This window comes from Monodon monoceros, unplaced genomic scaffold (genome assembly GCF_005190385.1).
Source record: "Monodon monoceros isolate NGI ecotype Baffin Bay Population unplaced genomic scaffold, NGI_Narwhal_1 Super_Scaffold_18, whole genome shotgun sequence".
In the NCBI taxonomy this organism is placed as follows: Eukaryota; Metazoa; Chordata; class Mammalia; order Artiodactyla; family Monodontidae; genus Monodon; species Monodon monoceros.
The window spans coordinates 36,804,289-36,820,377 of NW_021703774.1; the positions used below are offsets into that span (position 1 = coordinate 36,804,289).

The 16,089-nt window shown below is 45.8% G+C and overlaps 2 protein-coding genes across 4 annotated transcripts in view; one reads left to right on the forward strand and one right to left on the reverse strand.

Moving 5' to 3' along the window:
• Positions 1-10,783, forward strand: part of TRAF3IP3 (TRAF3 interacting protein 3) — a 19,665-nt gene extending 8,882 nt beyond the window's left edge. Inside the window, 10 exon segments of the mRNA XM_029228154.1 lie at positions 921-992; positions 3,270-3,410; positions 3,533-3,670; positions 5,634-5,769; positions 6,302-6,364; positions 7,855-7,914; positions 9,008-9,049; positions 9,052-9,134; positions 9,895-10,008; positions 10,611-10,783. Of these exon segments, the coding sequence (XP_029083987.1) occupies positions 921-992; positions 3,270-3,410; positions 3,533-3,670; positions 5,634-5,769; positions 6,302-6,364; positions 7,855-7,914; positions 9,008-9,049; positions 9,052-9,134; positions 9,895-10,008; positions 10,611-10,682 (921 nt within the window). The 3' untranslated portion in view covers positions 10,683-10,783.
• Positions 10,784-10,863: 80 nt separating this feature from the next.
• Positions 10,864-12,865, reverse strand: CUNH1orf74 (chromosome unknown C1orf74 homolog). Of its 3 annotated transcripts, none has more exons than XM_029228158.1 (2): positions 12,661-12,865; positions 10,864-11,958 (listed from the first exon to the last, which is right to left on the reverse strand). In XM_029228158.1, the coding sequence occupies exon 2, from the start codon at positions 11,861-11,863 to the stop codon at positions 11,072-11,074; it is 792 nt and encodes a 263-aa protein (XP_029083991.1). In that variant the 5' UTR covers positions 11,864-11,958; positions 12,661-12,865; the 3' UTR covers positions 10,864-11,071. The 3 variants fall into 3 exon arrangements, with proteins under 3 accessions (XP_029083991.1, XP_029083993.1, XP_029083992.1); XM_029228160.1 differs by having other exon boundaries at positions 10,942-11,958; positions 12,657-12,865; XM_029228159.1 differs by having other exon boundaries at positions 10,942-11,958; positions 12,583-12,865.
• Between the last annotated feature and the right edge of the window lie 3,224 nt (positions 12,866-16,089).

Consider the following 16,089-nt stretch of genomic DNA (forward strand, 5'->3'; position numbering starts at 1 on the left):
TGTGTGTGTGTGTGTGTGTGTGTGTGTGTGTGTGTGTGTGTGTGTGTAGGGCAGGGAAGGGACTGTATTCGTTTGCTAGGGCTGCTATAACAAAGTACCACAGACTGGGTGGCTTCACCAACATAAATGTATTTTCTCACAGTTCTGAAGGCTAGAAGTGTGAGAACAAGGTGTTGACACGGTCGGTTTCTTCTGAGGCCTCTCTCCTTGGCTTGCAGATGGCTTTCTCCGCCCTGTGTCCTCATATGGTCTTCCCTCTGCATGTCCTGATGTTCAAATCTCCTCTTCTTATGAGCACACCGGTCATACTGGATTAGGGCCCACCCTAAGCACCTCAATTATCTCTTTAAAGAACTTATCTCCAAATACAGTCACCTTCTGAGGTACTGGGGATTAGGAGGTCAACGTATGAACGTTGTGGGGAGGTTAGGGGGACATAATTCAGCCCATAACAGGGGGTAAGGGAGGGATGTATGTTCCCCCTGGGAGGGGAGACCCCTTTAGTCCTATTGGCCTTTAGAGGTAAAGGGCCATGTACTAGACTGAGAGGAGGTGCGGAGTATAGAAGTGCCTGGCCAGACAGGGGAGAGAGGTAATGAAAGAAGAAAAGGAGAGCTTAGAAGCTTTCCTTCAAATGGGCCCCTGCTATGATATCCTGAGCCATTTGATACAAAACCTCAAGGTACACAGAAGACTTTGGGGTCCAGTCTGATTCTTCCTTCTCCTATTACAGAGAAAGAGGAAAAGATCCTTTTCTTTCCAAGCATCTGTCATCTCTCCCTCTCTCTACCTCCTGAAAGAGCTCAATTCCACAAACACTGTTTATTCTAGGCAGTAGGCTGGGAATACGGAACAAAACTCTTTCCATGCTGTATTCTGGCCCAAGCTGTATTCTGGCTAACTCATCCCATTTGCTCCAGGGCCAGCTTAATGAAGACAAATTGAAGGGCAAACTGAGATCTTTGGAAAACCAGCTGTACACCTGTACCCAGGTAAGCATTCCGGAGAACACTTCTAGCCCAGGAATCTAGAATTAAGGGAGAGAATGCTTGAACGTCAAGCTTACTCTCTAGAAACATCACCTGCTAGAGATTAATGCACCCATCCCTACTCACCCAGTTCTGGCCTTTACCATTTTCACTTCGGTCTCCAATTCACCAAAACACTATCTCCATCCCCCTCTCCCTTTCTCCTGGTGTCCTTCACTTTGTACCCTAGGAAATGAAGCCCAGCACTAAGCGCTTTGCCAGCTCCAGGGGAACCTTGAGAATACCTGGAAACGTAGGGAGAGGCCCTTGGTAAAGATTCAGCTCACCTGGATAGAACTTCACAGGCCCTAATATTTGAACAGATGAGTTGGATATTACAATGAAGTCTCGCAAAATGATTTTCATGCCATGGGCAACTTTTATCTAGCAGCAATCCCTGGGAGAAAGTAAAAGACTGTGACTCCTGGCTTTCTGTGGCATTGTTATCCAGCTCCGGTAATCTCTTGATTGGCCTGATCTTGGATTATATGAGATAGAAAAAAGTCAGTTTTCACACTCAAGAAGTGATAGATTTCTGACAGGCAGGGAGATAAGTCAAGAGAACGAGGTGAACCGGCCAGACTGCTCCCACTTGATGTTAGGAAGATAAGGTGGCCATGTAGTTAGAATTTTGCAGGGGAACATATAGTCTATAGTCTATATAGTCTATGGGTTTGCGGATCCACAACTTTTATTTTTTCAGTAATGCCAACCAAGCTCATAAGAGACTGACATATAATCCAGAATGCCAGTCTACTCGTTTTCAATGGGGGATAAAGCTGGTCAGTGACCAGCATGGTTAAATCCAATAACCTGGACATAACCATGTATGATCTCAACCAGTAACTCCTGTATCTGGTTTCTAGTGACAATTCCAAGAACATAAGACCCATTCAACATTTAAATCCAAATTTTCAGATGACTCCAAAGCTACATGGAAATGATTTGATATTGAACTCTAAATTTGCATTATCTAGACTATCTCTTACCCAGTTGGGTAACCCAGAATCGATAGTAAAAGGCTCCCGCTTTCCCAAAAATCACAGGACATAAAAATGAAAAGCACTGGAAGGGCAAGACCCCCAGTGAATTTCAAAGCTGCTCTTGTGTCTTTTTCTTTTTGATCTTGAAGCCATGAGGAATTCTAAAAATACAAATGTATTAATTTTTAAAACTTGACTTTACTGAATATTGTTCAGATCCCCAAGCCTAAAAAAATAATTTTATTTTTTTAAAAATGCTCCCTGCCTCAAAGGAGTTTACAGTCCCTTAAAGGAGACAGATGAGTCAATAGATTAGACATATAGATACTATGTGAACACCAGTAAAACTACCTAATCCATAAAGAGTCGGGGGGTAGGTATGGTTGGCCAAGTTTATCAGAATTTATGATTCTAGGGCTGAATCTTGAACACGGGTAGAAGTTAACCAAGTGAAAAGTGTGGGTCACGATACTCTAAGTAGAAGAAGCTTTATGGGCAAAGGCAGAGGCTGAAAAGCATAGTGCTTAGGGGACCTACAAGCAGTTCAGCTTGCGTGGAGGCAGCATGAGATGAAAGTCTGGGCTTGTAAGTAGGAACCATGCCAAGGAGTTTGGACCTGATTCTTAGAATACTGAGAACCACTGAGAGATTTAAGCAGGTTGTGACGTGATCAGATTTAAGTTTTAGAAAGAACCCTCTAGCTGCAGGACTGAAAAGGGTTTGAAGGGAGGCAAGACATGAAGATAATATATAGTCTCGATATAATCCATATAATAGTATTACTGGGGTCTGAACTAAGGAGGTGGCAGTAGGGATAGAGGATACAGGTACGAGCTGTTAAAGACATTGACTTGACAAAGCTTGATGATGAACTGATTCCTTGAAGAAGGTGAGAGAGAAATCAAGGGTGATTCCCTGGTTTAGGGTTTGGGAGACTTGGTGGGTGGTGATGCTGGTCACTGAGATAGGAGCAGGTTTAGAAAGATGATTTCCCTTTGGAAATGTTGGATTTCAAGTGCCTGTGGAAGGCCTAGGGGAGAATGCCCAGCATGCCCAGGGCAGTTTTTTATCCCCACTCACCTCTCACATCACCTGAGGGACTCTCCCTGCCTGCCTCCAGCCTGGAAGAAGGTCCACCAGATTACTGACATCTCTGCCCTGTGGGCAAGGACCAATTTCTTTTCATTTCTGTATCCCTGCTCAGGCTTTAGCACACAGTAGCTCAATGTGTATTTGTTGACTTGCCTCAAATTTACAGAAGTACACTCCTTGGGGAATGAATAAGGTGCTATTAGAGATGGAAGACCAGAAAAACAGCTATGAGCAGAAGGCCAAGGAGTCACTGCAGAAAGTGCTGGAGGAGAAAATGAGTGCAGAACAGCAACTGCAGAGCACACAGGTGTGGGGATGCTCCATAATCCTTGGGGCTGGGAACCCTGGGGCAGTCTGGGTGGCAAGGGAGCCAGCTGCACGACCTCCTGGAACCCCCAAGGCACCACCCTCTCTTCTGATCTCCCTCAGCGGTCCCTGGCTCTGGCCGAGCAGAAGTGTGAAGAGTGGAAGAGCCAGTACGAGGCTCTGAAGGAGGACTGGAGGACCCTGGGGACCCAGCACAGGGAGCTGGAGAGCCAGCTCCACGTGCTTCAGTCCAAACTGCAGGTACCAGGCCCTGGGAGTAGGGAGGTGGGGAGGGAAGGCAGGGTTTAGGGGAGGGAGGTGTTGACAGCCGTGATGAGAGAAGCTGCTGCTGGGCAGGGGGACCCAAAGCTAATTTTGAATTTAGCAAGGATGTCTGCACTGCTCATGCAAATGACCTAAGTGTTCATTGAAATGACATCATCCGAATGCAAAGGGCTGGGCTGGAATAGTCATCAGCCTACTGTCATGCCCCAACCCACTCTCTGCACCCCATCCCAGCAGGGCATCCAGTTCAGAAATGCCCGCTACTGGGGCAGAATAAATGTCACCAGTTTACTTACAGTTTGAGTATCAACTAACACATCTTGCCAATGTGTTTTTTAAGCCATTACAGTAGACCCTTGGCATTCTCAAGGGTTCCATCATTTCCAATCCGTGTTTACCGTGGAGAAGTTAACTAACCTCCTACGCCTCAGTTTCCACACCGGTAAAATGAGGATAATAACGGTACCTCTATCATAGGCTCCTTGTGAGGATTAGGTGAGGAAGTCCATGCAAAGCACTTAGCACAATGCCTCGCCCATGTAAGCTCTCCACAGATACTAGCTATTGTTTTTCGCAGATTTTACTTACTTGGTTTGGAATTTTGAGGACCCACCTCAGAAGTGTCTCTTTATACTTTTACTGAAGCTGGGATCTGAGAATCCTAGTGTGTGCCAGTTCTAGAAATAAGATCAGTGAAGTGTGAAAGTTGTTTTTGTTTGATTTGTTATGTTTTTTAACAACCTAAACCTTAATGTGTGGCTCTAAGGTGAGCAGGGAGAAAGGGGAACATTTCAAGTGATTGTAAAGAATTTGTTGGGGGGATGGTGGTCCAGATATCAATGTGTTTTAGTTTTATATACAATATCCTATTAGCAATGAAGAAGAGTGCAACTCTAGTTCAAAGTCATTAAAAAGACATTTGTAATTCCCTTATTACCTCGAGCAGTTTGTACTCATAGACATCATATTTGTTTATGAAGAATTAATGTTCCAAATGTAGAAAAAGGAAGAACCGATCAGACAGAGGAATGGGGGTTAAAAACATTTAAGGTTGGGCTTCCCTGGTGGCGCAGTGGTTGAGAGTCCGCCTGCCGATGCAGGGGACACAGGTTCGTGCCCCGGTCCGGGAAGATCCCACATGCCGCGGAGCGGCTAGGCCCGTGAGCCATGGCCGCTGAGCCTGCGCGTCCGGAACCTGTGCTCCGCAACAGGAGAGGCCCGCGTACCGCAAAGAAGATCTATCTATAGATTTCCTTTCAAATCTATTAAAAAACAGAAACCTTAGAATTTGCTTCTCGCTATTTTTGCTTCTCACTTTTTATATTCTTATGTACAAATTATTCTTATATTGTTCTTTAATTTTTTATTTTAAAAGGCAAAGAATTTCTCAAAGGACGTTAAAATTCTTTTTTTTAAAAAAAAAAAAAAAGCCCATTTGATAAGAAACAGCAAGTGAGTCGTCTTATCACAGGAGGGAACCTCGCTGGGCGCTGCACCGCAGCCACATCTCACCCACGGTTCTCTTCCTCGAATCACCTACAAGGCAACTCTCCTGAAGGCCCGTTTCTTTTTAACCTTAATCCGTTGTGAAAAATGATCCTACCCGCCTCCTCCCCCCACCCCGGATAGGATAGCGTGAGAATGAGAAGTAAAGACAAAGTGAAGACATCTAGAAAAGTGATGATTCAGTATTCCTTAATTTGGGCATTTACCCGAATGTATCCCTTGTGAACATCAAAAATCTAATGCACTGTTTGCTGTAAGCGTGAGGAATAGAGCAAAGCAAAGAATTTAAGAACTTTTCCTATTTTTCCATTTCCCTAAGGCTCTTTGCAGCTCTAAAATTCCACAGTTTTCTAGTTTTCCTCTTCCTTGGGATCTGCCCCCACCTCCACCCTAGCACTGACCTGCTTGTGTCCACCCCTCCTCCCCCTTCCAGGGAGCAGACAGTAGAGACTTACAGATGAACCAGGCCCTAAGGCTTCTGGAGAATGAGCGCCAGGAGCTGCAGACCAAGACTGAACGCCTGCAGCGGGACAGAGCCCTGTGCAGCTCGGATACCCAGCACCTACAAGGTACCCTTCTCCTTGGAGGCCTCTGGCTGAAGGAGCCCAGAGAAAGGAAGCTGGGTGGAAAGGCTTCAGTCTTTCGCTTGTTCATTTGGTTGACTTGGCAATTTCATTTGACTTTGAGAAAAAGTCAAGGCTGTTTTAATCATCCAAGACTGAAAGGATCCAGCCCATCCCTCTAAGCCAGAACACAGCAGTCACGTGTCAAGGGTGCATTCCTAATTTAAACGGAAAGGTCAGTTGAAACACCAGGCATAGTGAAGGTTTCCCAGTCACAGCCTCTGTCAGCTGAGAGAGGACCAAATTATGTGCACATATAACCCTTAATTCAGCCCACTGTTGATGCAGATGAAATCCCAGGTAGTCGGGTTCTGGTTCACCTCTTCCAAACTGGGACAAGCAGAAGAAAGAGCAACTTCCACTTGACACTTGTCAGATGCCGTGGGCAAGACAGCATCTGTTACTGATTTCCAGCCTCAGGGGTGAGCTCATTAAGTCTTAGGTTCGTCTATTTTGGTTTGCATTATTTCATTTTCAGATCAACTAAAGAGGTCAGAGGAGGAGAAACTTGCCCTGGTGACCAAAGTACAGCAGTTGCAGAGTAAGTCCCTTTTCCAGATTCTGAAAGTAGCACAGGTGGCTTTTTGGTGTTCTTGGGGCTCCTGCCCCACGAAAGGCACCCAAAGGAGGGATGGGGAGCCTGGTCCTTGGCATATCCTCTACCTCTGCATTTTCAGACCCTCTTCTTCTGCAGTGAGGCCATTTACAGCTCTTCACAAGTTCCACATTAGCCTCTGGGTTTTTTTGTTTCTACTTTTCTCCGCCATGTTCTCTGACAACCACCTGCATTTCCCCCAGAACTGCAGATTTCAAAACGTGTTGAGTTTTCTAAGGTAGTTCTTATTTTATATAGTCTAATTTATTATGTACATATGTCACACAGACCTGTCACTAGGAATGGTTCAGAAAATAAGCTCACACTACATATGCCTCAGTCCACTTCAAAATTACGTGTTGAGGCCAAAGAAGAAAAGGGACGTCTCAGAAGAAAAGCAGGCAATTTCTGAAAAGCTGGAGAACCTGATTCAATTAATAGCTCACACCTTAACCTCTGACACCCTGACAGAGAAGTTTCATGCAAACAGCAATGAATATGAAAACAGCAAGGCAGCCACAGGGCTAAGGGGAAAAGAACACCAGCAGAAGCCGGGCTCCTACACAGCGGGAGCTGAATGGGCAAGTCACTTCAAAATCATGCCTTTATTTATTCAATACATATTTATTGAGCCCCTACCAAGTGCCAGGCACCCTAGATACTCACTGGGGATACAGTAATGAACAGAGCTGGCACGGTCTCTTCCCTAACAAAGCTTACATTCTAAGGAAACACTACAGTGGACTACGGAGCTTCTGTGAACAAATATGTGTCAGGTATTAATAACGGCTACAGAGAAAAAATAAAGCAGGTTAAAGAGAAAATAGTTGCTATTTTACACAGGGTCACCTGGGGAAGTCTTTCTTCTAGGGTAACATTTAAGCAAAGACTTAAATGTACATGGTAGGAAAAGACATAAGGATGGTGTGTTCAAAACACAGCACCACAAACTGGGTGACTTAAAGAACAGACATTTACATTCTCATAGTGCTAGAGGCTGGAAGTCCAAAATCAAGGTGTCAGGCGGGGTTGGTTCCTTCTGAGGGCTCTGGGGGAAGGATCTGTTCTCGACCGCTTTCCTTGTTTTGGAGATGGCTGTCTTGTCCATCTCTTCACACGTCTTCCATCCATCCACGTCTGTGTCCAAATTTCCCCTTCTTATAAGGACGTCAGTCATATTAGGTTAGGGCCCATTCTAATGTCCTATTTTTAACTTGATTACCTCTGCAAAGAACCTATCTCCAAATAGGGTCACATTTCTGAAGTCCTGGGGGTTAGGGCTTTGACATATGAATTTGTGGGGGGCAGGTGGGGGAGACACAATTCAACCAACTACAGATGGTAACACAATCATTAAGGTTCTAAGCAAAGTTCTGAAAAGATACTCTTCGCAGTAAATATGCTAGCACAGAAAAGTTCCTTGTGTTTTCCAACAGGTCTGCTTCAGAATCAATCCTTACAGCTTCAAGAACAGGAGAAACTCTTAACAAAGAAAGGTCAGCAAATTTATTTCCACAAATTCTAAGATATTGCCCTTTCCCTGTCCGCCTAGAGACAGAGGGATGGACTACATGACCTCTTGGAGTCCCACCCAGTTCTGGGAGTCTATTAGGTCAGGGAGCTAGAGGGCCATTTTAAGGACTCATCACTGGCTCTGAGAATAGTTTAGTTAGCCTCCTATCCTGAGAGGTATATAAACTGTGAAAAGGATTCCTACTCCCTCTGAAAACATATGTCTGCATTGAATATTTCAATAAATTGATTTTGAACTCAGGATTTTATGTTAATTTTTACCCTTAACTTTCCAAACCACATCCAGCTCCCCAAGTAGAAGCCACGTCACGTGGAACGGTCACCTTACTCTCAGCCCTCAAGTCTGCTGCCTTAGCTTCCTGAGAAGAATTCATCATACATCTGGAGGGGCAAAAGCTCCTCATTTATCCACTGCACATGGCCCTCTGTTTTGTCATCACAATCACTGGGTAGAATATAAAGAAGGAATTATTATGCCCACATAGGATGGATAAGAAAATGAAGGTAAATGAAGGTCTGTGGTCATACAAATTAAGGACACAGCTATGACCACAATCCAGAATTTCTGACTCCCAGGCCAGGGCTCTCTTCACCAAGATGCAGACTGCCAGGTGGCTGAAAAACCATCTTTAACTACATGAAGATGAGTTATATGACTGCCATTCTCATCTCATCATTTTGAAACAAGGACAGAAGGAAAATGGAGTTATACTGAAGCATCCAGCAAACCTCCCAGTCTAAAAGATGTGACATGCAACCAAAGAAACTAAATTAATAAGTATTTTCTTAAAGTATCTGGCTTTAGACAGGACTAGAGATACAGAGAAAAGTAAAATGCCAACCTTGCCCTCAAGGGGCTCAAATTCCCACTCTCTGTCCAGTCTGGGCAGGATCCCAATGGATGTTCTTTAAAAGTCAGAGAATTGCAATCCACACAGTCTGGCCAGGGACAGGCCCTTCCTTATTCCCTCCCGCTTAGGGCTTCTCTCAGTGTGTAGGGACCATTCCTCAGAGGTACGGGCCTCACTTTCAACGCGAATCTGGCTGATTTTTTAGATCAGGCTTTGCCTGGGTGGAGTCCAAAGCCCTCCCATAACGAAGTGGTCCAGGGAAGGAGAAGGACTGGGATTTCAGAGACCAGCTCCAAAGGAAAACTTTGCAGCTCCTGGCCAAGGAAAAGGAGGTGAGATGGTGACCTCCGATAGTAAGGGGCTCATTCTACAGTGACAGGGAAACTGCTGGGAGGCAGCCAGACAACAGGCATTTCTGAGCTTAAGTTGTGATTGGGTGCCTGCAGGTATTCATTTAGGCCTGAATAAAACATCTTTGCTTTCGGGTTAACTTGTCAATCTTTTCTCTTGTTTATACCAACCCTTATTCAAGGTTTTACTAAAGAGTTACTTTTCAGAAAGTCAACCTAAACTCAAACACATTTAACAAACACATTAACTCCTCAAACTTTGTCCTACATTGAGTATCTTAAAACTTTATACAGTGTCTTTTAAATAACAAAACTCTTCCTATCTGCATACTCACAGAAATACGTAGCTCCTGAAGTGTTCACACGCAACTAGTTCCCAGCAAAGAGACTTGCACTAAGATCTCTTCCAGGTTGTGTGTGCTATAGGAACTTCATTTTTGTGTGTCTCCATTTACAAAGCACTGGCACATACAACTGTCACACATGTGTAATATATAATAATATGCATTATAATCAATCATTTAAATGAACACATTACAAACAAACTAGGTGAGACAGTCAGAAGGCAAACTGAAAGCTCAGAGAAAAGCTGGGAAGGGAGGATGGAGGTAAAAATTCCAAATGAATGACAGGGCAACTTACACAGGGCCCTCTCCCCTACCTGGGCTCTGTCCCTGACAGAACTGTCTTGATGACCTTGGTGGTGTTCTCCCGCAACACCCCCCCCACCGCCCCCACACAGTGCGAAGAACTGCATTCAGAATTAGACAGCCTCAGTGATGAGTATCTCTCCTGCCTGCGTAAGCTGCAGCATTGTCGAGAAGAGCTGAACCAGAGCCAGCAGCTGCCTCCCAGAGTAAGCGGGTCTATCCTCCCGTACAGCCCTAGGTGATCGTGGGACGATTCCTCCTTTAGCCAAATCTTGCCCATAAAATTGTTCAGCCCCTGCCAACATCTGACCAGCCGGCCCCGTTCAGCTTGGTTTATACTGTACTGAGAGTATAGCAACCATGTAAAGAAACACTGGCTTATGCCTCCAAGCCTAATTTTCATGGAAAGCCTGAGCCTGAAGGGAAAAACTTACTACTAGCTGAAGTATGAAACGGTGTTCTTTTAGTCTATTATGAGCATAGTGGCAAGGACAGAGTGACGAGAAAAGGAATATAAACAGAATATAATTTTGCTGAGTTATTTTCCACTTTTGATTATTCATATCAGTATTTGAGTACCTGGCCCCCGCTGGCTGTGGTTCGCTGGGCCAGTGACCACTGGAAAGTGGTTTTATCCCGAGGGAGGTGGCAAAGTGAGAGAGACAGAGATATAAAAAGCTTTTTCTCCTCCAACAACCCAAGGTTTTCCACTGGGCTAGAATGGGAAGAAGGAAGATTATTTTTGCCTGCATCTTCTCTGACCAACCCATGGCCTCTTTCTCTTCTCTCCCCCTCCCTCCTCACAAAGGCAATGTGGCCGATGGCTTCTGATGCTGACGGCACTGACTGCTATAGCAGTGGCAGTGTTCCTGGCCAATAAGGACAGCCTGAAGCTCTGAATAACTGGTGACAGCTGCCTTGGGTGATAATCAGAAGCAAGAAATTCAGTAAAAAACTCAGGTCTGGGTACTTTAATGTGTGGGGTTTTCCAACTCAACTGAGATTTCTGACTCTCATTTTTTTAACCCGCTGTAAAAATAAACAAACTTCACCTGATGGCCTCTGTTCCAAAGAACTCTGTTTATTCCTGAAGCATCCTGGTCTACTCTCCCTAGTCCAGTTCAGCATAAAAATGGCAAATTTATTACAGCATTCTTCCCTAGGTCCCCGAGATGCTTGGTTTTGGCACTTGAGATGATTCCTATGTGCCATCTCTGACCTAGAGCTGATCACTTACCGAGCTCCTTCTACACAGGAAAAGAGTTAAAGTCAGAGGGCCACAGCCGGCAGTGTGACTATCTCAGAGGAGATGCTGAGGTCAGTGAAGTCATTCTGAGTCCTACATCGAGTTCTAAGGTCCTTCTCCCAAGTGTTTAGAATGTTCCTCAAGGATGGGAACAAGCTCTCTGGGACACTAAAGGAATAGAGCAAGACTGGCGGTTGACCACGTAGCCACGAGATCCGGGCGGTGAACACCCGTAGTGGAGTCTGGGCTAAGCAGTTGTCATCTCCCTGGTTCATGTGAAAAGTATAGGGGACAGGATAGCCCAGGAGGATCCCAAACACAGTACACAGATTCCAGTCTGAGGAACGGAGCCTGCTGCAGGAGACTGCCAGGGATTGGTTCCTCCGTGGCCCCTGCAAATGTGTGATGATCTCAGCCACGAGGGCCTTTAAGTCCTGAAGCTGGTCCAGGGAGCAGATGGAAGGGTGAAGTTGAGAGCTGGAAACATCCACAAAGACTATGGTACCAAGCAGCACCTGCTCCAAGTGCCGACACACATGCTCCGGAAGGACAATCAGGCTGTTTTCTCCAATCTCAAGGATGTGAAGTCCCTGGGTCGGGAAGCCCAGGCCCTGCAGCTCCTCCAGATAGCTCTGGAGCTCTGCTGCCCCTGCACAGTTGCAATCATAGAGCAGAGCTGGCTTCAGTCCCCTGGCCACAGCCAGCAACTCTCCGGCTAGATGGAGGCAGACAGCTCGGGGTGGGCCTCGTCTCTTTCCCATGCCCAGGGTCTGCTGAGCAGCTGCCACCAGCAGCTGAGGACTTGGTGCTGACATGGGATCTGGCAGCAACAGTAAGCATGGCCTCCTCAACTAGTCACATTTCCCTCCCCTGGGCTGCATCTCTGAGCTCCAGACACTTGGAGAAGGGCCTAAAATCAAAGCAGTAGCAGTGGATTATTAACACCAGCTAGTGACATACCAGGAAACCTGCCAACAACTTTCCCTTAAGTCTTACAGCATCTTCCAGAGGCCATTTTCCCCTCCCTCTGCCTTGGAATGCTAACCCAGCCCGGACAAGATGGGGTCAACAATGCTATCTGATTTTTTTGGTTGACTTGGCCTCCATTAGTCCCAAATTCATGTGTCTTTCTAGCCTACGCCTAGATTTATATTTTCTCTGGCTGAATTTTACCTGTTGTAATTTATTTTCTCTGATTCAAACGTTAAGGAGTTTGGGGCAGAAAGGAAGCAGGGGAGTTTTTGGCAAAATTCTGAGCATTTCACCTAAAACTGCCCTCTGAGATGGAGTTCTAGGTTCCAAATGCACTCTTTTCACTGCCAGCTCCCCCTTCGCTTCCCGCCAATAGTTGTAAGAATAGCAATCTGATTAAACTAATATACACTAGAATGTGGACTACCAACCATCTCACCCTGAGACAGAAAAGTAAATAAAGGAAATCGGGTAGAATTGCAAGAGGGTTGTACTTTAACTTCTGCTGGTCCCGCCTTCCCCTACTAGTGGACATCCACGGACCCTCGGACGATGGGCTCACCTCAACCCCTACACCGTCTCCTGAGCATAGTATCGTAATTTGTTAAATGAGGCAGAGGTCTCTCTCACACATACATACGTTCTTCTACTTCCGCTGCACGTTCAGGCTCAGGAACTCCTGCCAGTTTCCTGCCCGCTGCCAAGAAAGCCGCTAGCCGCCCGCCCTCTGCCACAAAACTGTAAATCCCACCCGCGTGGTCAGGTCCTTTACTGCCGGCGGGGCCAGGGTGGGCGAAGTCGATCTATTGCGCATGCCCAACACGTCCCCCGCCCCACTGCCTTCCTTGACGTCACCCAGTCCGCTCGCGCGCCTCGCGTTAGAACTACCCGCAGAGCCGCCCGGCTGAGTGCCGGAAGTCTGGGCGCCTGCGGCCCGGCCCCTTCCGGCCCCTTTCCATTCCTACGCAGATGTGGGCCCCACCCGTCTGCGTAGGAATGGAAAGAGGCGGGAGTGGAAGAAAAGAGGCGGGTGAAGCTAGTAGCCCGCCGCCGCCCTCCCTCGGCTCCGCCGCTTGCCCTCCTTCTGTGTTGTTAAGTCCGGTGTCCCGTTTGACCCGGAAGGCGGAAGCAGGGCACTCGACGCAAAAGCACGCTTTGATTTGTCTCTGGAGAAATGTACTTTCCCCTCCAAACGAAACTTATCTCAAGACAAGCGACGTGTTTTGCACAATATCCTCACCTGTGGGTGCTGGAAAGTTTTTTGTTTTTTACTTTGACCTACTTAAATCCTGAGAGGCTGAATTCCGAGAAGTGGGTGGACAGGTGTCCTGGCCAAAGTTTGTCATCTCTAAGCAGGGTGTGAAGTGCATGAGTATTCACTCCGAACAAATGTGTGCTAGGTATGCTTCTGGGCGCTGGAAGTATTACAGCGTAGAAAACAGACAAAAACCCCACCTTCTTGGAGCTCAAATTGAGGAATTCAGTTTGCTGACTTCACATGAGAAACGAGAGGCAGAGGTGCAGAAGCTTTTCAGGTCATTAGGAAGAAAAAGTTATTTCACTGAAAGGTTAACTACCAGTGATATGACCCATACCACGAAGGGAAAGAATTTCTTGAGAAAATTCGTATCTGAAGAAATAGCCCAAATTTATTGATACATGGGCAGGGCAGAGGCTAAGGGAACTGCAGTCACCTACACTGGAAGTTTCACTTGTGGCTGTACCTTGGTGGCATCTTCAGACTGTGAAAAGAGACCACTGTAGAGTAAAGGTGGGGCCAGCCTGGAAGGAGGTGCAGCTTGTAGGGGCTCCCACACTAACATGGAGCCAGAAGCAGAGCAGAAACTAATTTTAGAATTTTTTCCATCCCCATATTTACTTTATTTTCCCATGGTAGTTAGCAATCAGTTTCTGAAATGAAGGACGTATTGAGTTAATGCATTTATTCTAACAATAAATATTTGAGAACATACTATGTACCAGACATTGTGCTAAGGGCTGACAGCAAAGTCCAAGACAAACAGTCCCTACCTCCAGCAAGTCTGTAGTCATGCAGGACACAAACTGAGTAATTACAAGGGAATTGATTATTCTGAAAGAGGAACTATAGGGTGCTATGGGAACATATAGCCAGGGACCTAATTATGTGGGCAAGGGACCAGTCCAGATCCAACATTTGCCCTCCCGATTTACACCTACAGCTAATCTAGTTTAGTGGGGTGGACAGTGAGAAAATGAAAAGCTGGGGACACCACCTAACTCCCTTCCCAGTCTTAAGCAAGGTGAAGGCAAGGAAGTAGAAAACACCAAGGGAATGATTGGTGTAGCCACCAAAGGAGATAGCAGACTGAGTCTCCAAGAAAGGACACCTGGCATCAGGACCACAGAAGGAGCACTGAGGGAGATCAGTGGAGAGCCCTGCGTGCACTCTCCCAGTATTCTGAAAAGGATAAAGAACAAGGAAGAAACTACACTACTGGGTTAAGACTACATAAAACCACTCATCCATTCCTCTAACATATTCATCAGCTTTTCATTACAATCACATACTAAAAGTTCGATCCTTCTTGGCACTTAAGAACACTGTTCTCTACACCCTTTGCCAGCTCACACTTTCTGGGCCCCCACCCAGGTGTACAGCCTGGCTGTTAGCATCTCACAGAATAAGGGGAAGGGACCAGCCCAGATCCAGCAGTTGCCCTCCCAATGTATTTTCTGTGGGTTCTTTTTAACTTTGAGCTTTGCAGATAAGAGACAGAGGGAGCCAGACATCAAGACCAAATCCCTCACTTTACCCACTCAAAAGAATGCCCCCAAAATATAAAGTTCCTATACCTTGCACATTTCCTGGTCTCTAGAAGCCCAACTTCTGCTCACAGCTGAGCACCTGAGCACCCAGATTTCTCTTGGTCATGCTTTAGTAACAGCAGATTCTACTAGGTCCCTTAGAGAGAACACCCAGATTTCTCTTGGTCATGCTTTAGTAACAGCAGATACTACTAGGTCCCTTAGAGACCCTAAAACCACAGCTTAAGCTTTCTAAATAAGCCCATTGCCACTTGTGATTGAGGGGTTTTTGAAATAAAGCTAGCCCAACTTTACAGCTAGCTCAACTACAGTAGCAAGTAGGAGGTGGCTTGCTTTAAGGGTAGCAGACCAGACATGGACTTTCTTAATATGGCATGGCACACATAGGTATCAGTATTCAGGAGGGTTGGAACCTGCAACCAGAGATAAGCATCTTGTTTTCCATTTAGGTCCTGGAGTTTAAATTATGTATAATTTCATCCTAAAAAACAAAACAAAAACAAAACAGAGTCAAAGGGTCAGGGACAGAGCAAAAGTTAATAGATCAGACCAGTTTGTGGCAGCCACAGCTGCAATGTTCTACACCTTAACTGTAGCCATAGCTGCAATGTTCTACACCTTAATCTACACTCCTCACCTTAAATGTTCACACCCAGCTACCTCCACCAGGAAGGGAGGCAAGCAGGTTTGTGCTAGGTGAGCCATTTCCAGAAAAGCACTGCCCAGCCCTTCTTCACCTTGACCTTAACACATTCAACACCCCATTTTCCCCATCCACAAAAAATCCAAATGACAGGAAGACTGTAAACATCTCCATACAAGGAGGAACTGTCCCTGTCTCCTCTGTGGTCACAGGAGTTGGTCCTGGATGCCCAGCTCACTCTCAGGTCTTCCTCAAAGAAGGGAAGAAAGAACAAGAGAGCTCTATCCTCTCCAAAGCTTATCACTGAGTTATATACTGTTGTCTACCACACACACACAGTGGTACAGACATACCTCATTTTATTGTTTTGCTTTATGGCACTTTGCAGATACTGTTTTTTACAAATTGAAGATCTGTGGCAACCCTGCGTCAAGCAAGCCTATTGGCGCCATTTTTCCAATAGCATTTTTTCACTTCATGTCTGTGTGTGATGTTTTGGTAGTTCTCACAATACTTAAACTTTTTTATTGTTTTGTTTGTTATGGTGATCTGTGATCAGTGACCTTTGATGTAACTATTGCAAAAAGATTATGACTTGCTGAAGGCTCAGATGATGGT